Source organism: Siphateles boraxobius, unplaced genomic scaffold (genome assembly GCF_051911475.1).
Source record: "Siphateles boraxobius isolate OS27281-9 unplaced genomic scaffold, OSU_SipBor_1 130, whole genome shotgun sequence".
NCBI classification, from domain to species: domain Eukaryota; kingdom Metazoa; phylum Chordata; class Actinopteri; order Cypriniformes; family Leuciscidae; genus Siphateles; species Siphateles boraxobius.
This window is the reverse complement of record NW_027508734.1, coordinates 2,125,001-2,147,826: the sequence shown is the minus strand read 5'-3', so window position 1 is coordinate 2,147,826 and position 22,826 is coordinate 2,125,001. Positions and strand designations below refer to the sequence as shown.

At 41.9% G+C, this 22,826-nt stretch overlaps 1 protein-coding gene across 1 annotated transcript in view; it reads left to right on the top strand.

Annotated features, from left to right (window-relative positions):
* The first annotated feature begins 17,634 nt into the window (after window positions 1-17,634).
* The window catches only part of LOC143736773 (putative C-type lectin domain family 20 member A), a 25,688-nt gene continuing 20,496 nt past the window's right edge, over window positions 17,635-22,826 (top strand). Inside the window, exons 1-2 of the mRNA XM_077227470.1 lie at window positions 17,635-17,731; window positions 18,271-18,331. Coding sequence (XP_077083585.1) covers window positions 18,295-18,331 — 37 coding nt within the window. The 5' untranslated portion in view covers window positions 17,635-17,731; window positions 18,271-18,294. The remainder of the gene's footprint in view (window positions 17,732-18,270; window positions 18,332-22,826) is intronic.

Here is a 22,826-nt window from a genome sequence, read left to right as displayed (position 1 = left end):
TCTCATTTGGACTATTGCATTTCACTGTATATTGGATTACCCCAATCCTCCATGTCACGGCTTCATATGGTCCAAAATGCCGCAGCCACGTTTTTAACTGGGGTTCGTAGACGAGAACACATTACTCCGATATTATTATCTCTAAAATAATTGCCAGTGTGTTATAGAGTTGAATTTAAAATTGTGTTGCTAGTTTTAAAGGCTTTGACTGGTTTCGCACAATCCTATCTGTCAGATCTTGTAAATGGGAAAAAGTCAACAAGATCAAGATCGAAGCTGCGAGGTGATCGTGCGTTTTCAGTGGCCGGTCCTAGGATATGGAACAATCTTCCTTTATCTGCTAGGTCTGCAACCTCTGTACATTACTTTAAATCTAAGCTACAGTCTTATCTTTTTACTCTTGCATTCATAACGTTGGTTTCTCTAAACCTAAACCTAGTGTTTTATTGTCTGTTATTATTGTATTGTGTGGTTTGTTTTTATACTTCTCCATTTGTACAGCACAGTGGTCAACTTCTGTTGTGTTTATTTGTGCTTTATAAATAAATTAAATGAAAATGAAATGAAATAAAGTCCAATTCAGAATAGTTTATATCTCACAATTCTGACTTTATAACTCACAATTCTGACTTTATATCTCACAATTCTGACTTTATAACACGCAATTGCGACTTTATTTCACGCAATTCTGACTTTATAACAGGCAATTGCGACTTTATTTCACGCAATTCTGACTTTATAACACGCAATTGCGACTTTATTTCACGTAATTCTGACTTTAGGCTATAACACGCAATTGCGACTTTATAACACGCAATTCTGACTTTATATCTCGCAATTCTGCCTTTATAACATGCAATTGCGACTTCATTTCACGCAATTCTGACTTTATATCTCGCAATTCTGAGAAGTCAGAATTGTGTGATAAAAAGTTGCAATTACCTTTTTTATTTTTCATTCTGTGGCAGAAACAAGCTTCCATAGTCCTCAGTCACGCCTGGCATAGGCCTACCAGACCTACATCAAGATGTTCGGTCTGGGAACTCTCCATTGGCATGCCTCAATCCGAGGGGCGGGATAAACGGTTGTCTTTCAAATTCCCTCTGCACACAATAGGATAGCGCTAGAACCAACCAGAGCAACGAAGAAGGTGACGTAGTCAGAGCGAGGGAGTCAGTCAGAGCAAAGCCGTTCTTTGTTCTTGTTTCAAAGAAAAGTTTAACTTCAAATCCTCCAGAGTCGCGGCCAAAGCCAAATCGAAAGACCGCTCTTCTCCAGCAGCAGCAGCCATTCTTTGTTTTCAAATAGCAGTGAACCGTCGCAACTCTGTCGTCATTATGTTAAGCCCGCCCGCCGACTCTATACACAATCAGATTGCCCTGACCAGTTTTTGGTTTTTCTAGCTCTAAAGTCAACGGAGAGTTGCTAGACCACACTGGCTACAAAATAATTTTTGCTGCCGCTAGGGTGCGTCTGGATTTCTAGGCTACAGTCACACATCCTTGGCACCTCAAAAGCGTGGAACAAATCCTAATTGATATTAAAATGAGTGTCTGAGAAGTCTGAACATCATTTACTGATTTTGTCGCTTTTATAACCTTTAATAAACACACATCTGGAATGGAGATTGATACCACTTAGCGCCTCTAGTGGACGTTTCACCCGAAAAGTGCAGGGAAACACCTGGAGGAAAGTCTCAGTATTTCAGGTTTTGCAAAAATGTTGGCAGAGTAACGTATTTCCAATGAGCCTGGGTTGGTAACTAGTCAACTTCAAATTAACTCATGTTAACATTTGAAATGAGGTCTGGGTATATAATCAAATGAAACTAGAGGTTACTGGAAACTGTAACTCAGATTAGCCCGTGATGCGAAGTGTACGCAAAACACTCCACGTCATGTATAATGTCAAGGTATTGCATCTTCTCTCTTTAATTTTTTGTTTTGTTTTTAAACAATGTTTGTTAGAGGAAGTCATCCAATTCATGCAAAACCGTGTGTTTTAAAGAGGCAAAATGTTTCCGCCTGGACACACACAGACAATGATTTCCATTCAACTTTGGTTCTTTATTTAAATGTCATCGCTGAGCATGAAAATAACATGTGGTTGCTTTAAAGGATTGCATGAACTGATTCCTCCTGAACTTTCATTTAAAAAAGCTCATTTAAATATGTTAGTTTTTATAGCTGCCATTTTACTATTCATAAGCAAATAAATAAATATTCATGATTCCTATCTGAACTGTTGATAGAAGTGACTTCTATGAAGTGGATCTCACTTCACAGGCTTTAAAAACATATGTCAGTTTATAAACATTTTCTTTTGCCTCATTGTTATAATGTAATAATATGTGTTCCAGTGCAGTTAATTTGATTGTAAACGATGTGTGTTAGTCATTTATGACCAATTCATGCAAAACCTTGTGTTGTTTTAAAGATGCAAAATGTTTCTGTCTGGACACACAGACACTGATTTCCATTCGAATTTGTTTCTTTATTTAAATGTCTTCACTGAGCATGAAAATAACCAGTACCTGAGCTCTTCCAGATGGCGATATTAACTATATTGCATATGTTTATTGTAACATTTGCTCTGTGTTGCAGCTTTTTTGATGAATTATTAGCTGTTAATGGTTTATGTTTGCTACACCCTGAAGTGACACAATACTTACAAGTACAGAAACAAAAAAAACAATTCAATGTTTATACTTTTATAGGAAGAATGTGACCCAAAAAAAGGCAACATTTAAAAAAAAAAAGTTTTGGTGGCACAGAAGCTTGTAACAGTTTGTAATTTCTTAAAAGTCGAGTTATATATAAACAATACACAACATTAAGGACATTTCCAATTTCTCTTCATACTGCAAAAAAATGCTTTGTGTTTTCCAGTAAAAATATCTAAATATACTTAAATCAGAACACATTTACTGAAGAAGTGAAATCACTTTAGATATTAAGTCTTGTTTTCTGAAAAATCTATCAAAATTAAGTGAGTTTTTGTTTGGCATGGACAATATTCTGTTTTCCTTTTGAATTAAGTTTATTATCAGATATTTATTCTTGTTTTGAGCTGAAACTAAGATTCCCTCTGGCGTCCCGAGACACTTTGAGGAACGCCTCAGCGTGACTGATGACTGAAGAACTGCTTCTTCTCCATAACCCTCCAGCTCTTCCTTCCCGAGGAAAAATCCGTATTCCTCTCACATTCACCACTTCCAACTTTCAAACTAGGCGAATGTGGAGGGAATGCGTGAGCAGGGGTGTGTGTCGATACGTCCCGTTGAAGAGGAGAGGGACATCGACACTGAGAGCCCAGCCGTCTAAACCATTAAAAACCACGGCTTTTTAAATGCCAGTGCAGGTGTTGTGCCGAATTTCGACCCCCTGGTAAATTATTACCCCCCTCGTTGAAGTCAGTACCTGATTGCCTAATCCTAACCCCACCCCTAGTCCTAACCCCTCCCCCACAAGTTATCCTAAACCTACCAATGCTAGGAGGGTAATAATTTGGCGGGGGTCAAAATTCGGCACAACAGGCAGCTGGTTGTCGATTGGTAGATCAATGGCAGCTATGGTGGCCACGGAGAGACATATGTGGATGAACTTGGTGAGCATCGAGGAGAAAGAGAAGTGGTGGCGCGTGGGTGGCGTGGGGGGGCTCAAGCCCCTGCCCCTTTTGTCTCAAAATGTGTTGTGCCCTTTTCTGATAATTGTAAATAATAATAATTATTATAATAAATATTAAAATAAATAAAACACACACACACCCTTGCCACTAACATAATAATACAAAAAATATTATATAAAATAAAAAATTGGCGGAGAAGTGGTAGGTGGAGTTTCCTTTGCAGCACCTCATATGCATTTAACGCTTTTGGTACGCACTATGCAGCAGTTTGCGCGAGTCTCTTCAAACGAGCAGCAGGTAACGTTTAAGCTAATACGGAAAATTACATTGATCCTACCATCACCATGCTACTCTAAAAGTTGCTGCAGGATGCGAGTTATTCTTAACTAAAATAAACAAGCGTGCCGCACAAGCCCTGAAAAGTAAAGCCAAAGCGTCTCGATCGCCCCCCGGTGGTCGGTCCTAGTATAACTCATAAACCCCGCCTCCCCGTGTTATTCAATGGGATGTGAGACCAACTAAACAATTAAATTACACTTCACATATCTTTTTTCTAAAGATAGTTTCTGCCATTTACGGTATATTTCATCACGCTGATGTAATTTCAAGTGTTTGTTTTTAAAATAAGTTTTTAGTTAGTTATTTGATGCTATAAAAACGTCACTGTAGCGTACATGATTGACAGCTGTGATTGACAGGTTCTCTGAGCAAAGTAGTCACTGAAGCAACAACGGACTTTTTTTTCGGGATCTTTGGAGGACTGAGGAGATTGGAGCTTTAAATTGAATATCTAAATTTCTATAATTAATTATTTCACACCGACATAATGGTTTGTTCTTTAGCAGAGGCGCGTGCTTACGATTGATTCAGCGAGAGTGAGGGCGGGACCAGAGTGGGACGTTGATTTCGCGGCTTTACTTCCTGCTCACTACTGCGAATGTCTGGTCCCGAAATCGCAACTGCGCAGACTCAAGTCCCAAGATGTCAGCGCCATATAGGGACAATGGTGGCTTCACTTCTCGCCAATGGAAGAGAATGAAGGGGCGTCGTCCATATTTTTATACAGTCTATGTGTCAGGTTGCTGTAGTCTGGCTGAAGACGAGGACACGGGATCTGCAATATTTGTACTTTATTTACAAACTTCACTTCTATAAACATACAGGAACAAAGGAAAGGAAACTCCAGGACTTCAAAAAACACAACCATACATCGACGACGACCAACAAACACTGAGGGAAAACACAGGGCTTAAATGAACTAGGGCTAGCGGGATAATTAACAAGACACATGTGATGGGAATTTCTAATTAAACAGACAGGGAAAAACTAACAGGACTAAACCAAAATCACAAAGACAAGGGGAAACAAGATCACAGGACTAAACAGAACATATCAAAACCGTGACACTATGACAATAAAAGAATAACTCGATTTCAGACGCATTCTGAGTGACAATGTCATTCGTTTTTATCCAAGGAATAAAAGTGCAAGGGGAAATACATCTAACAGTTAGTTAAATTAAATATTAAGTCCATGTCCAACTCTAAATTGTAAGGAACTTATATATTTGATTTCATAGTAACGCTTTACAATAAGGTTCATTTGTTTTACTCATGTATGAACTACATGAACTAACCATGAGCAACACATTTGTTACTGTAGGCTATATCTTAGTTAGTACTAAAACTGTGAGAGATATTTGGAGGAAACACATACAGATGCAAAAAGGCATAAGCCTATGTCTATTCCGTCAGACATCCCACCTGTCAATCCACCAGAATACCAAATGGAGGTCTGTGCGACCAAATACCAAAAGCGGTACGGTACGGTACAGTTCGGTACGGTACACAATTATTTGCGTTTCCACTGTCAAAAGTTGTGAATGGTACCAAAAAGCCGAACCGTACCGTACCACTTTTTGGGTACCCTTCCGTTGGGGTACCTAGCACAGTGGAACGGTCCTAAAGGGTGGAGCTAGACTCACTGCAGAACGCTGATTGGTTGACAGAGTATCGTCCCTTGCGCGTGCTACAAGGGGAATGACAACAAAAGCAGCGCCATTTTTTTAATATACAGTTGGAATATAATACTACGGTTATTCTTTCACGAAATGTAGTTTTAAGAGTTTTTCAGACGAGAATGTAGTTGTTTAAAGCTCAAATCTGTGGTTTATTTATAATGATTTATGATAATTTGATCCATTCCAGGCGATCACCGGGCGCTCGGCGCTCATGTTCCCCGCCTGGAACAGCCTTTCCTCGGCTAGTCGTTCTGACGTTTGCCGCTGACTCTGTAGTGGTAATTCGTCTTGTGTATATCTAACGGGTGATCTTTGGTCTCGTGAATCGATAATTCGTTCCCTGGCCAATCGTTTTGGCTGAGGGCTAAGTGAAGTTTCATATATTTAAGCTATTTAACTTTTCCGTTGTAACGTTAATGTTAGACCAGCGCTGAATTTGTATATTTGACTGAATATTTGACTTTGCTTTATCACTTATTGTATAGCTTTCTTATAACGTTACCTTTTACTTATACTTTTATAATGGCTATTATTGCTAAAACTGAAATTTAACTGGGTTGAGTTTTGTCATTTTTTATTTTATTACAAGATTATCACTGTAATGTTGTTTATTGCAAAATTTTACAAATGCAAATATTGCCTGGAAATATGTTTAATATTTTTAAAATTTAAACGAAAAGATGCAGGGTTGTGTTTTACATTTCGTTTTGTTATAAATAGGCTAACGTTAAACATGCAGTAAATAATATAATCAGGTCTAACTTACACATTGCCTGAACCACATTTGTGTGCCTATCATGTTTAAAATGTATTTAAATGAAAACGAAAAGGGACAGAGTGGTGTTTTATAATATATTTCGTTTTATTGTTGCCTAAAATGTACATGCAGAGCGAGCTGAGTGACGCTTTCAAGAACGCGCTGTTCCATTTGGAGTATTACCGGACTCGCGTCCTCGGGAGTCATTCTGCTGAGAACTTTGGGTACTTGGTATTGAGAAATGCCTAATGTCAGCGCTTGTCTTCTTGTGACAAACATGCCGAGAAACAAGGACAAGATCTGCTGTATGCCATCCATTAGTGTTTACTTTGTCGCTTTCTTCTTCGCGCGAAAATGACGTTGATCGCTTCTTTCCTGCAAGCACCACGCCTATCAAGTAGGGTACTGTTGGCGGTGGAAACGCTAGCCGGATCATGGTTTACTGACCCGAACCGTACCGTACTGTACCGTACTGCTCAGTGGAAACGAGCCATAAGTGGAAAGAGATAGAGCAGGTTGTGAGAAAGGCAAGGGCTTCATCATCTCCAGGGCCTAATGGAGTTCCGTACAGAGTGTACAAGAGTGCTTCAGGAGTTCTACGAATTCTGTGTAAATTGATAAAAGTGGCTTGGAAAAAGCAGGTTGTACCTAGAGCATGGCGCAGAGCAGGGGGAGTCTTTATACCCAAAGAAAAAGATGCTACAAGCATCAGTCAGTTTCGCCCTATTTCACTATTAAACGTCGGAGGCAAGATTTTCTTCAGCATTATTGCTCAGAGATTGTCAACCTACCTATTAACTCTTCGGGGTCGCCGATCACGCCGGCGTGATCAAGTTACATGACCAGTTTAAGACGTCGAAGCATAAAAACAAAGTCACGTTGAGCGCTGCCGTCCACTTCTGTCGAAAGTGCTGGCTTGAAATTCTATTTTACTTTTTGTTTTGTGTTGATAGACCAAGTAAAAACGGAGATATGATCATTTAAACTTTATATAAAAAAATACTGACGCGTTCGTAAAAGAACGCAAGATGGGATGCAACAGGCGTTGCATTTATTCTAATAACTTCGTCGGTTTTTGTCATAAAACAAAACAGAGAAAAATGTGTGAATCTGCTGACTCTGCTATTCAGGCTGCACATTTTAGGGAATGGAGGAGGAGCCAACTGAGCTAAGACGCAAAATTGAAAGGCAGAGGATTTACGGAGTTGATAAAGATAGACATATATACGTTATATATAGAGAGAGAGATTATTGCTAGTTTTTGGAAGAGTTTGAGTAGATTTTGAGAGTAGTTTAGGAGTAGTGTAGATAGTTTAGGTAGTTTAGGAGTAGTTTAGGTAGTTTAGGAGTAGATTTAGCTAAACTGTTTTGAGGAGAGGCACAGATAAAAAATAAAAATAAAAAACACCTGATATTTGCTGTAAATAGTTGTATGTATAATTTGATTTTGTGTTCATTTTACCTATTGTATGGTATATTTGCACTATTGAGGAACCCCTCTTACTCAAGGAATGAAATCCCTGTAATGTAGATATCTGTGTTATTGTACATGAATTGTTTTGTAGAGTTTCTAAGCAAAAAAGAAAAGAAAAAACGCCTATTGCCACACCTGCTTTTTGCTGCATATAGTTTAATTTTATCTCAATTTTAATTTTTTTATGTTGTATTTGCACTATTTGCGAACCCTCATACTCTGGGAATGCAAGGCCTTAAATATAGCTCTCTGAATAATTGTGTGCACAACATTTTTTAAAAAGTGGCTGAGCTAAAAAGAAAGAAAAAAAGCCTATGGCTACACACGCTTTTTTTTGTAAATCATATTTTTTTTGTATATAGGTTGATTATATCTGAATTGTACCTGTATATGTTGACATTTACAACTTGTGTTTACATTTTAAACCTTTTAAAATGCTTCATTGAGCATGTTTGTGTTTTTTGTAGTAGAAAAGCTATAATTTTTCTATTCAAGGTTTTGTGTTTTTTGTGTGATTTTGGGTCCAGTATGTTGATAGAGTACATCAAAGTGAAAAACTAATTGTCTGATCATATAGGTGATGTTGTGCTGAAAAAAATTATACCAAACATTGGTATGGTAAACATTTTTTTATGTTGCAAAATTTAAAAAAAATAAAAGTACTCAAAAACGGCCAAAATAGCCCAAGACTCCGAAGGGTTAAAGAATGGCTTCATTGACACTTCAGTTCAAAAAGCGGGCATTCCAGGGTTCTCAGGATGCTTAGAACACATCAGTGTTATCTGGCAACGAATTCAATCAGCAAAAAAGGAGAGGAAGGAGCTCCACGTGGCATTCCTGGATTTGGCTAATGCATATGGTTCAGTGCCACATGAGCTTCTTTGGGGCATCATTTGATTTTTTCAGGGTACCGATGTCGATAACAAATTTAGTGAAAGCCTATTTTGGAGATTTGCAATTTAGTTTCTCAACTCCAGAATTCAGCACTACATGGCAATGCTTAGAGGTTGGAATAATGGCAGGATGCACCATTTCTCCACTGGCTTTTACCATGGCAATGGAAGTAATCATTAGGGCATCAAAATGGGTAGTAGGAGGAGAGCGCTTGGCTTCTGGGATGCGACTACCACCAATCAGAGCATACATGGATGACATGACAACCATGACTACAACTGTAGCCTGCACTAATCGGTTATTGGGGAAGTTAACAGATAATATTGAATGGGCACGAATGCAATTTAAGCCCGCTAAATCAAGGAGCATCTCCATAATTAAAGCCAAGGTAGTAGATAAAACATTCTTCATTAATGGTGAGGCAATACCAACAGTTTCTCAGAAGCCAGTGAAGAGTCTAGGGAGATGGTACGATGGGGATCTAAAGGACACAGTTCGAGTGGGAGAAGTTAGACGACAAGCAGTGGAAGGGTTGAAGAGCATACACAGCTGTGCTCTACCAGGCAAACTGAAACTCTGGTGCTTTCAGTTTGGTCTACTGCCAAGGTTGCTGTGGCCACTGACTGTGTATGAGGTTTCTTTGACAACAGTGGATAAGCTGGAAGCGTTAATAAGTTCATACATCAGGAAATGGTTGGGAGTTCCACTCTGCCTCAGCAGAGTGGGACTTTGTAGTAAAGGAGTATTGCAGCTGCCAGTCTCTGCTTTAACCGAGGAGTTTAAGTGTGCCAAGGTCAGACTGGAAATGACTTTAGCAGAGTCACGCGACAGATGTGTAGGAGGCAGCCCCTGTGGTAAAAACTGGTAGAAAGTGGTCAGCAAAGAAATCTGTAGTAGAGGCAAAGGCTGACCTTCAAATTGGGGATATCGTGGGACAGGTACAGCATGGAAGAGGGGGTTTTGGGCTCAGTTTAGCTCCTCCTAAATGGCACAAGGCAGGCCCAGCCCAAAGGAGGAAGCTGGTAGTCAACGAGGTGCGAAAGCAGGAGGAGAGGATGAGATGTATAAAGGCCATTTCCCAGGCCAAGCAGGGAGAGTGGATGAGATGGGAGAGTGTGGAACAACGCAAAATGGGCTGGCAAGACCTTTGGCCAATGGAAGAGAGTAGGATCAGTTTCCTTATTAGGTCAACATATGATGTTCTCCCATCACCGCAGAACCTAAACCTCTGGGTAGGAGAGGATCCATCTTGTCCTTTGTGTTCATCACCTGCCACGTTAAGGCACATTTTGACAGGATGTAAGGTGGCTCTTAGCCAGGGTCGGTTTACTTGGCACCATGACCAAGTATTGCGATGTTTGGCTTTAGCATTGGAAGGCAAGCGTAGTATGACCAATAAATTGCCGCCTGTTCTAGCAAAACATTACACGCAGAAGACAATATTCCTCCGCCCAGGCGAGCAACCACCAAGAAAAGGTGCTAACACCAATTCTCGCCCAGGACAACTGGAAGCTGCTAGGGACTGGAAGATGCTGGTTGATCTTGATCAACGGCCTATTTTTCCACCTGAGATTGCCACCACTAACCTACGACCAGATATTGTTTTGTGGTCTGGATCAGCACGCATTGTTCAACTGATAGAGTTAACAGTGCCATGGGAGGATTCGGTAGATGAGGCATATGAGAGGAAGAAAGTGCGGTATGCTCATCTGGCCACTGAAGCAGAACAGCGAGGATGGAGAGTCCAGGTTTATCCAGTGGAAGTGGGTTGTCGAGGTTTTGTGGCACACTCTACAACCCGGTTCCTCAGAGACGTCGGATTCAGTGGCCAAGAGTTGCGTCGTACAGTAAAGAACTTATCTGAAGCAGAAGAAAGGAGCAGCAACTGGCTGTGGTTGAGACGGAAAGATTCTAGCTGGCTGTGTACAGGCCGCCATGCTACGGTTTCGTAGAATTCTTGAAAACTTGAAAGGTCTGTTGGTTTATTTGTATAGGTTGTATAGTACTTACAGTCATTACGTTCCTGTGTATATTGCGTGAATGACGGGTGGTTGGGCAGATATTGTGTTTTGCGGTAGGTGGTATGCCATACGGAACCGTTGCCACTGAAACTGCATATTAACGCACCAGTGGGGCTCGACAGCCTTAGTCAAACGGGTTGGTGCGTATGGTTGGGTTGCGGAGAGATTGTGAGATTGTGGTTAGGTCTCAGCAGCAACTGTTGGTTTATTTGTATAGGTCGTATAGTATTTACAGTCATTACGTTCCTGTGTATATTGCGTGCATGACGGGTGGTTGGGCAGATATTGTGTTTTGTGGTAGGTGGTATGCCATACGGAACCGTTGCCACTGAAACTGCATATTAACGCACCAGTGGGGCTCGACAGCCTTAGTCAAACGGGTTGGCGCGTATGGTTGGGTTGCGGAGAGATTGTGAGATTGTGGTTAGGTCTCAGCAGCAAGAGGGAAGTAGAGGTCAGTAAGCTGGGCTGAGTTGAGTGGGGGACGGAGGGGGGTGACTCTGGGACGCCAGAGTCACTGTCGAGCCCTCTTGAGGTGTCGTGGGCTAGTCAACGTAACACTGAGGACGGAAGGTGCCCACTTGAAGACCATAGAGATGTTCCCTACTCCGCTCAATCTAGAGGGTTGTTATGGGGGGACCGCACTGTGGTTGCAGCCGTTGTGTGTGCTGACGCGCAATATTAACACCAGACAGAAGATTCACGTCACCAGATGGAAAGAAGCGTAAATGGATGGAGATGCATAGGTTACTGTAAAGCTATGTCTTAGTTGGTGATTATCTTGGCGAAAGCCGAGTACAAATCAGCATGAAGTTTTAACATCTACTCTCGTGTAATGGAAATCATTAATTGTTTATTCATGTTATGTCACAGAAAGTGCATTAACTAATGATAACAAATACAACTTTTGATTTTAATGTTTTAGTAAATGCTGAAATTAATATTAACTAAGATTAATAAATGCTGTAGAAGTGCAGTTCAATATTAGCTAATGCTAACTAATGAAACCTTATTGTAAAGTGTTACCGATTCATGATAGCTTACACTGTCTTTCATACATATAATACATACATTCAATTTACAACATCAACAAAACTAAAAATTAATTTTCCATAATTACCTTCTTGATTCTCACTGTTTTGTTAGGTAAAGTAAATTATATTTAGTAATATTATTATAATTTCCCTATTTTCATTTGATGTGTTATGTATTCTAATAATTGTATCAACATATTTTCTTAGAATTCCAAGGAAAGAAAGAATAAAAACAAAAGAAAATCAAGAAGTAATAATTTTTTTTATTTAGTGCCCTTTTTGGTCCCTCGGCCCCTGCCCCTGAGGAGGTCTGTGAACCTACCCATGGTGGAATCACAATAATCTCCACAAAAAAGGGAGATCAGCAGGTCAGCACAGAGTTGTTTCCCCTCTACTCCTCTGGATGGAAACAAACTGTTGCTGGTTTTGTGGTTCTGTTTATAGACACTTCATCCTGTTATATCGCGCGATCATACGTAAATTTGCGAGATATCGTGTGTCCTTGTGACTTCAGCTGTCAGTCATGGCCGCAGCCATTCTGCAACAAATCCGGATCTGGTAGGTATTGAAGGACGGCGGAGCATGGAGCCGATCTGCAGCCGTCCTGCAGTTGGTGGAAATCCGGGGTTATTCCATCCTCCACGCGGCGCCAACTCACTCCAGGAGCATTTCAGAAATGAAGTGACTGGATGCGCAAGACCACGTGATTTGCCTGTCTGACGTGGTTTTTCTTGATTTTTGGGTTTCTACCTTACAGTCTATGGTTTCTATCAAGGATATATTGGTGTGCAGTACAATTGGGAGTCTGCACAGGGTGTTTATTTCGAAATTTACATGATTTTCTTATCGCGGGAAGCTGCGCGGAGAGCTGCATCTGGGCCGCTTCTGAAACGCACCTCGTCGCTGCCGGTTTAAATACAAGCATTGACTAGAGTGGGCGCAAAAAGCTCCGGTAGCCGTATCACAGCCGTAATGCGCCGCAAACGTGTGCAGTGTAAATAGGGGGTAAGCTATGTTCCCCGCAACACAATCGGAACGCGACACTGCGGTTTTAAATAGGCTACACAGTGCCGCTGCTCCCACCACGCGCTGTGCGTAGGGCACCGCTGAGGGGACACCAAAAATAGTCTAATGAAAAATCAATCATCATATCATAGTCATAATAATTATAATGCTGATATTATTTCAGTATATAAATATTATTAGGCACTTTTTAGGGATGTAGGCTATATAACAAAACAGGTGGAACAAGAGTATTTAATGAGAGTATGTAGAGTATTTAGTTGCTCTACAAAGTAACGATGGTGCCGCCACCACCTCAGTGGTCCGTTGGATTAGCGCGTATGGCGAGGGGGGCGTGGTCTCGCGAAGTCTGTAGCGAGAGACGAGTCAGCGAGTTGTGTGGTGAGTAAGTAGGTCAAGTGCAGATGATGAACACCTGGGTCTAATTGCAGTGATTGGTGTGGAGACCGCATATAAGCTGCCAGGAATGAGAGAGCGGAGAGAGAGAAGGACTGGGGACTCGTACCAAACGCTCACGACCTGCTGGCTGACAATGGACTGAGTTACACATCGGAAAGAGTTTTATAAATGGACCGAGTTACACATCGGGAAGAGTGGTCGTTTGTCTGAACCTTGAGAGCTGGAGACATACAGCGAGAGCTGGTACAGCGGGCAGAGTGTTTCTTATCTATGTGCTGTAGTGGAACACTACGGTAAAGGCGCACGAGCGCACCTTTTGTTTGTTCTTTTTTTCTGAATAAAGTACGAGTCCCAAGTTCGCCGACCTGTCTTCTTCTTCCTTCACCCACACACACGCTAAGATTGACCACACTGGTGCCGAAACCCGGGAAGGAGAAGACTGCCGCCGCCATGCAGAACCCGCCAGGAACGCCATTTGCGGACCTCATTCAAACGCTTGGGGTCTTCACCGGGAACAACGCTAATCTGCCCAAGAAGACCGCGCAGTGGGTCCAGTGCCACCGCCCGACGTCGCTGGACCAGGCCATCCACCTGGCGGAGGATCACTTGGTGGCGTGCCCAGGGGTCGGCGAGCCCCTCCCATCTGTCTCTCTCTCTCCCTCTCTCTCTCTCGTCCCCTTCTCTCCCCAAACCTGTCCCCCTTCCCAGGTCTCGCGGGGGGCTGATGCCCCGGCCAGCGCCGAGGTGGAGAACGGGGCCTCCGGCGGAACCTGTCCCGGCAGCCAGGGGCCCACCCAGGGGGCCCGCAGCGGTCGACCACTCCGCCCCAGTTCCTGCAGCCCTGCACTCTCCACGCCAATCCCTTGACCCGCTTCCCGCCACTAGGGTGGCGGGGAGGCCTGGGCTGGCCTGTTGGCGCTGCGGGGACCCAGGACACTTTATCGACCGGTGTCAGGTGATGGAGGTGGGGACACTGATCCAGGTCCCCGACGCGCCACAGGCTGCCCCCGATCAAGCTGGCCTGTACCAGATACCAGTGAGTATCAAGGGGGGTGCTTATCAGGCTTTGGTGGATTCAGGCTGCAACCAAACCTCCATTCATCAAAGCCTGATTCAACCCGGGGCATTGGATAACAGCCGCATGGTTAAGGTGTGGTGTGTGCACGGGGTGGTGGTGAGTTATCCTTTAATGCCTGTGGTAATTCAATTTAGGGGACAAAAGCATAGCTTAGAGGTAGCAGTTAACCCGCACCTCCGGCATCCGCTAATTCTGGGGACGAATTGGCCTGCTTTTGGGAAATTATTGGGGTCTTTATGTCCGGATGCCTCTTGGAAAAAGAAAAACAAGGGAAAGACCGCGGTTGTTCAGGTGGGAGATGCTGAGCCGGGACCTCTGGCTTCTGATGCAGGGGAACGGAGTGCTCTGGAGAGAAGTATCCTCACCGAGCGCTATGATTTATCCCTGGAGCAGTCCCAGGACGAGGCGTTAAAACGTGCGTTTGACCAGGTCCGTTCTATCGATGGCCAGCTACTCCACCCAGACCAACCGCTCTCTTATCCCTATTTTGCTATTTTGAAAGATAGGTTGTATCGGGTGTCCCAAGACACACAGTCAAAAGAAGATACAACACAGTTGTTAGTTCCTAAGAGCCGCCGGGAAATGCTTTTTCAGGCGGCTCACTGTAATCCAATGGCCGGGCATTTAGGTCAAACGGCGACACTAAACCGGCTCATGGCCCGATTCTTTTGGCCGGGCATTCACGAGACATGCGCAAGTGGTGCGCGTCTTGTCGCGAATGTCAGTTGGTGAACCCACCGGCCAACCCAAAAGCACCGTTGTGCCCCCTTCCATTAATGCAGGTCCCCTTCGAACGAATTGGTGTGGACCTCATCGGGCCATTAGAACGGTCAGCACGTGAGCACCTCTTTGCGTTAGTCCTGGTGGATTACGCAACGCGGTACCCTGAAGCAGTCCCGCTCTGTAACATTTCTGCCAAAAGTGTTGCAAGCGCGCTCTTCTCGTTAATCTCCCGGGTGGGAATCCCTAAAGAGATTCTCACCGATCAGGGCACGGCGTTTATGTCACGAACTATTCGCGAACTCTATGAATTATTGGGCGTTAAATCGATTCGCACTAGCGTCTACCACCCACAGACAGACGGGTTAGTGGAACGATGTAACCGCACTTTGAAGTCCATGATTCGGAAGTTTGTTCACGAGGACGCCAAAAATTGGGATAAGTGGCTAGAACCCCTCTTGTTCGCTGTACGCGAGGTCCCCCAAGCCTCCACGGGGTTTTCCCCCTTAGAGCTTCTCTATGGGCGTTAGCCCCGCGGGGTGTTAGACGTTCTTAGAGAAACTTGGGAGGACGGACCGTCCGCTAGTAAGAACGAAATTCAGTATGTCTTGGACCTGAGAACAAAACTCCACACTTTGGGGCGGCTATCAATGGAGAATTTGTTACAGGCCCAGGACAGACAGAGTCAGCTGTACAACCGGGGGGCTAGACTTCGTCAATTTGCACAGGGAGATAAAGTGCTTGTATTACTCCTTACTTCCAGCTCTAAATTACTCGCAAAGTGGCAAGGACCTTTTGAGGTCACACGGCGGGTTAGCGATCTCAATTATGAAGTAGTTCGAACAGATAGGGGCAGAGTCAGTGATTCTGGCGACGGTAGTGAGGGGGGAGGAGGATCTCGGGCCAGAAGCGAACACAAAACCACAATCTCTCGCGCTGGCTCTTGGTGGAGATCACCTCTCGCCCTCCCAGCTCACTGACGTTAAAAATTTACAAGCTGAATTTGCTGATGTGTTTTCTCCTCTGCCTGGTCGAACGGACCTCATTCAGCACCACATTGAGACGGAACCGGGTGTGGTGGTGCGCTGCCGCCCATATCATTTACCTGAGCACAAAAAAAAGGTAGTTCAGGATGAATTAGAGGCTATGCTGGATATGGGGGTAATAGAAGAGTCCAACAGTGACTGGGCGAGCCCGATAGTTTTAGTTCCTAAAACCGACGGCTCGGTCCGTTTCTGTGTGGACTATAGAAAGGTGAACGCGGTGTCTAAGTTTGATGCTTATCCAATGCCGAGGGTTGACGAATTGCTTGATCGGCTGGGTACTGCTCGTTTTATTCGACACTGGACTTAACAAAGGGCTATTGGCAGATCCCCTTGTCTCCTATGTCCAAAGAAAAGTCAGCTTTCACAACGCCGTTCGGATTACACCAATTTGTCACCCTTCCTTTCGGCTTGTTCGAGGCTCCTGCGACTTTTCAGGGTCTGATGGACAAAATTCTCCGGCCGCATGCTGCATATGCCGCTGCCTACTTGGATGATATTATCATCTATAGTAACGACTGGCAGCGTCATATGCAGCATTTGCGTGCTGTCCTGAAGACGCTGAGAAGGGCTGGGCTCACGGCCAACCCGAAGAAGTGTGCGATTGGGCGTGTGGAAGTAAGTTATCTGGGCTTCCACTTGGGTCACGGACAGGTGCGTCCCCAAGGGGGAGGCTACAGGCCGGACGGCTCCCCGGCCTGAGTCGGGCGGTGGGGGTATGTGGCGAGGGGGGCGTGGTCTCGCGAAGTCTGTAGCGAGAGACGAGTCTGCGAGCTGTGCGGTGAGTAAGTAGGTCAAGTGCAGATGATGAACACCTGGGTCTAATTGCAGTGATTGGTGTGGAGACCGCATATAAGCTGCCAGGAATGAGAGAGCGGAGAGAGAGAAGGACTGGGGACTCGCACCAAACACTCACGGCCTGCTGGCTGACAATGGACTGAGTTACACATCGGAAAGAGTTTTATAAATGGACTGAGTTACACATCGGGAAGAGTGGTCGTTTGACTGAACCTTGAGAGCTGGAGACATACAGCGAGAGCTGGTACAGTGGGCAGAGTGTTTCTTATCTATGTGCTGTAGTGGAACACTACGGTGAAGGCGCACGAGCGCACCTTTTGTTTGTTCTTTTTTTCTGAATAAAGTACGAGTCCCAAGTTCGCCGACCTGTCTTCTTCTTCCTTCACCCACACACATGCTAAGATTGACTACAGCTCGTTAAAAAGTTAAAGTTTAACTGGCAAAAATAAACGTGTTTTTTTTTTTTCTCTGAGGTGGGGATCATCATAAAGAAATTATGCTTACGGCACCAAAATGGCTAGCAGCAGCACTGTAAATACAAGTAATTAAAGTAATACAAAAACTAAAAAATAATTCCTTGTTTCAAGGTCCTGAAATAATCAGGCCTCTTAACATCACAGAAATTCATCATTGGGTTAATGGAAGAAAAGAGCAGGAAGATGCTGTTTTTACAAGCATGCAAAAATGATCCATTTCCATAAGGATGATATCAGTTACTGGTTATTTTCATGCTATGCGATGCCATTTAAATAAGGATCATTATGATGCAGCAAAGTCAGAACAGGAACCCGTCTCGGCGTCTCCACACTGAATTACTGATCCGCAGGAGGTTTTCCATGAAAGGTAGGCCTGATGGATAAATAAACATTTATATTAGGAATAAAGTGAGAATGCTGAAAATAAAAGCTTTGAAAGAACACAGAGGCTTAAGAAATCTTCAGTCTGTCTGTTAATGCAGAAAAATTAACATCTTCTGTGATATTTATAATATACTTTTTGTCTCTTCTTTATTTGTCAGTATTCAAGTCAAGATACATTTTTTTCATTTAATCTGACATTTAAGATTCAAATGGTTGAAAAATGTGGTTACAGTTACGTTTTTTATAGATAAATTGTCATGATTTACTGCAAAATGTGTTACATTAATACATTATGCTATTTTAATCTTATAATTGCTTATTGCATATTTTTTTTAACATGGCACTGCATTCCTGATGTCTTTTTTATTTTCTTCTTTGTGAGTTTCTTGTCTTGAGAGTACTTCACGTTTTCATAATTTTAAAGTAAAATGCAGATTAATATGATTTTTTTTAAATCTGCTAATATTTAATCATTATTTTCCCCCATTTTTATGTATCACATAAAAGTTTAATTTATTTCAGTGAACAAACCTGTGAGCAACCAAGATGATCCTAAAACCGACTCGTCTACTTGTTTTATTAGGTGAGTTTGTTATTGAATGAATGTCAATTATTGTTAATATAACTAGTTCATTTTTTTTCAGATTTATCCACTTAATAACAAGTAATATATGTCCTGGATTGGATAATGATTTGAAGTGTTAACAGGAACCTAGCCACAGTTTGTTTTATAAACTTCATTGGTTCAACATAAAACATTTATTTCGATAGTCCTATTAAGTAATTCGTTTAACTATTAGCAGAGCCCGTCTACGGAGAGCCTGGTCACTCCCTATATAAGGCCTCATTATGCTTCTGCGTCAACTCCACGGTAGCTATGCCGTCACTCCGACGGCATCGTGGCCGTTTTATGTTTCTGCTTCACGTTGAGTTGCATCGCGGTGCATCTGACCAATCACAGCCCTTGTGGTCTGCGTCACCTCGACGCGTAGTTAAAATTTTTTGGAGGTGCACGTCGAGCTACGGCGGAGGGGTTCGCGGTGACGCAGAGGGGTCTGCGGGGGTACGCCGTCGACGCAGAAGCATAAAACAGGCTTTAAGTCCTATTGTACCGAATTTTGGTTGTAGTTCCACCAGAGTTCCACTGGGGGGCGATCGCCCTGAGTGCAAAATGATTAGGAGTCTATGGAGCTAGACGGCTAAATTTGTCTCTTTAACCCGATTGCCATTGAGAAATCACAGTTGTTGTTGTTGCCCATAACACGCTGGCATTCTGCTACTGAATGCTGATTGGTCAGTGAAGGCCGGATTACGACCATAGATACCGCTTGATGGCATCGTGGCATCCGAAGCGGGACCCGAAAATGTACACGGAAAATAAATTGAATTTGAGTACTTGTGTTATTCTTGTGTTAGGAAATACAGGATACATATGGTATAGTATTGCCACCTTAAACAACAACAACAACAACAACAACAACAACAACAACAACAACAACCAATGTCCCGCTCAATAGTGCTAAATATCAATAAAAATGGAAAAAGGAGAAAAATGCCTCGCAGGTGTGCAATAATAAATTCTTATAATAGTGGGCAAGGGTTGTACCTTTTTTCTCATTTCCCAAAGTCGAAAAACATATGTGCTTCCTGTGTTAATTGTCAAAGCCTACTGTGTGTGTGTGTGTGTGTGTGTGTGTGTGTGTGTGTGTGTGTGTGTGTGTGTGTGTGTGTGTGTGTGTGTGTGTGTGTGTGTGTGTGTGTGTGTGTGTGTGTGTGTCTGTGTGTGTGTATTTTCGGCGAGGTCTTTTAAAACAACAAAACAAAAACTCTTCTAGCACATGTATTTACCTGTCAGCGGTGTTGTCGATGCCTCGAGAGAAAAGACAGTGCAGAGCGCGAAAGCACCAAAGTGACTGAAGGATTGCCGTAAAGCAGTTCTCTGGCTGTATGATGTGTATGATGTCATTGACATTTTAAAAGACTTTGTAAAGCAAATAAGTGACTCTAAAAAATCTAAGACCCAGCAATGAGTATTTTTTTGCATCTCCTTTCGAATACAACATTCAAATTACTAGACAGAAAAATTATATCCTGAGAAAAGTGGATTTTGAGGGGTACAGCTCCATAGACCTCCATTCATTCTCCACTAGTCCTGTGAGCGCCCACATATGGAACCAGACATAGAACCCCAAGGAGACATCTAGTGTATATATCTAAGCATGCATCAAAACCGCTGCCATCTTGGAACAGGGGTCTTGTCATAGGAAGTAGCTAGGATACGCTGAATTCATGGATGATGCCGGACTTTTGTGCTGCGTATGGATGTTCACACGAACAAAATCTAAAAACCAGACAGCAAGGGATTACATTTCACAAGATTGTGAAATTTTCTAATTTTTAAAAAAATTCTCTGGACTCAATAATAAATACATGTCTGACTGTTGGAACGAACCAAAACAACTATAAAATCGCATTCATGACGATTTATGGTGATTTTATTTCCGTTAGACCTCTTCCTACATTGACGCTGATGCATTAAAGAGGAGGGGTTCCCCTATTCCATGATGGTGGCTCTATTGACGCATTCATTCCAATGAACTGCCGTAGCCAAGGCGACATCTAGTGTTTATATCTATGGGAACCAGAGTGGAACATCAACCAGTTCAGAAGCCGGAAGTTTACTGAAAGTGAAATTTCTCCCCTTATTAGACATTCTCTGCTATTAGTAACTTTGCAACTACATGTGGACAGTCACCTTAAACGGGTGGTTGATTGCGATTTCAATTTTTTCATTTTAAATAGTGTGTAATGTTGCTGTTGGTGCATGAACAGTATCTGCAAAGTTGCTGTGCTGAAAGTCCAACGTAAGCAGAGATTATGTTAAAACAAAACCAACACCATCAGATCACCTTTTCTATTTGATCATCTGGCTGTTGTAACTCAGATACAGCAGCCAAACAAAATCTAAAGTTAATGATGTGAGGGTCAAGACCCCAATTAAAAAACACTGATCACCATAATGGTGACTTTCAATTCCGGTTTTCTCCTTCAGTGATTCTGCTTGTAAACATCAGGTGTCTTCAATAATGCTCAATCATCACTCAATTATTCACTTAATTGTCTCATTAACTTTAACACTGCTTCAACGTAACCCAGTTATGTGCAACCTGTTTACATAAAAAAGTTAATTAAAGCCAACATATCAGAACTTGACGACAAAAAAATTAATTAAAGCCAAAATTTCATTTATTTGAGTGTGTTGAAGTTACATGAACAAATTATGTTTGTTTAACTTAACCCAGTTATGTGCAACCTGTTGACATAAAAAAGTTAATTTATGGAACCTGTTGACATATAAAGTTAATTAAAGCAAACATATATTTTTTTGAGTGGGACACAGATTTGAGGAAACACCAGACTACACATTATTCTATACTTGAAAAAATTATTTCAGAATCATACAGAATAAATCAAATATAACATTTTATTTGTCAAGTAACAATTTATCATGCCAATTACATAATAAAACAATTAGAAGCCAATTCAGAAATAATAAATAGTCAAGTCACCTTTATTTATATAGCACTTTTTACAATACAGATTGTATCAAAGCAGCTTCATAGTGATAACATGAAAATAATACAACATAATTTGTTTCTAGAAGAAAATTGTGTCATCGTCCACCTGAAGTAAGGCAGATCAATAATATTTTTGAATATTAAATGTCCCCAAGGAACCAAAACTCCATCAATGACAGAATGGAGAAAAAAACCTTGGGAGAACCCTGACTCAGTCACTCAGTTCTCCTCTGGCCAATGAACGAAGTGTATGATTATGATTCAGGCAGCATTACAAGTCAGAGGTCAGAAAACCTGCTCAAAAGTCAATGGCGCAGTATTTTTTTTTGTGTTATTTAAAGGGCGCATTAGTAATATGCGCCTATAGGCGGGTCCACAACGCACATACACTCTTATACACGCTTATTACACACACACAGGGATGCTGCACAACAGCACACAAACATGCCAAATATTACAAATAAAAGGATTACAATGTAAATTATGATGGTAACAATAAGATTCGTTAGTTAACATACTTAGCATTAACTAATAATGAACTGCACTTATCCAGCATTGTTTATGTTAATTTGTTAATGTTAATTTCAACATTTACTAATACTTTATTAAAATCTTGTTTACATGAATGCACTGTGAACTAATATGAACAAACAATGAATAGCTGTATTTTTATTAACTAACGTTAACAAAGATTAACAAAAACAGTAAAAAAAAAAAAGTAGTCTATTGCTCATGGTTAGTTCATGTTACATTAACTAATATTTAATAAATAAACCTTATTGTAAAGTGTTACCAAAATTATTATTGTGTAAATAAAGATATGGTGGAATCCGGCTTGTCCCGTAGGGGGGTCTCGGCCCACAAGGGGGCGTCATCAAGCTCTTTGGGTGGTCGCATCATATTTTGAAAAGTGTTAAACAGTGAGCATTAAAACAGCAGTCCATAACTTTTTTTGTGTTCAAAATTTACTACATTTATATAATGAGCGAGTACATCATGAATCCATTTTACAAACCGTGTTTTTGTCTTATCCTGAGTCACTATGGTACACCTATAATAAGTGTTTATATTGGGACTATTTTACACTGGTTCGGGTCGCCCCACTGGTGTAGCCCAGTGCCTGCGTGACTCGTCATAGACATAAACAGAGAGAAGTAGCTCAGGCTACAATGTTCTTCCGCAAGACGCATTTTTCTGTTAATAAACGTATGTTTATTAATCGCTAGAGCACCAAACGATCATATTACATTAGCTATATTTTATATTATATACGATCCCCTGGCTGCCAAAAAAATGGGTTTTCAGTGAGGTCCCAGACACCAGTCATTTTGTTTAAGCCTATATTAATTATGTTTCCCTACACACCAGGGTGAATGAATAGTGATGTTTTTGTTATTGCATTTCAAATAGGGCCAATTAATAGGCTACTCCTAGGCTTACGTCTTTAAATTACAAACGGCCTACTGATGTTTTGTTATAGTATTTTCAATATTATACGCT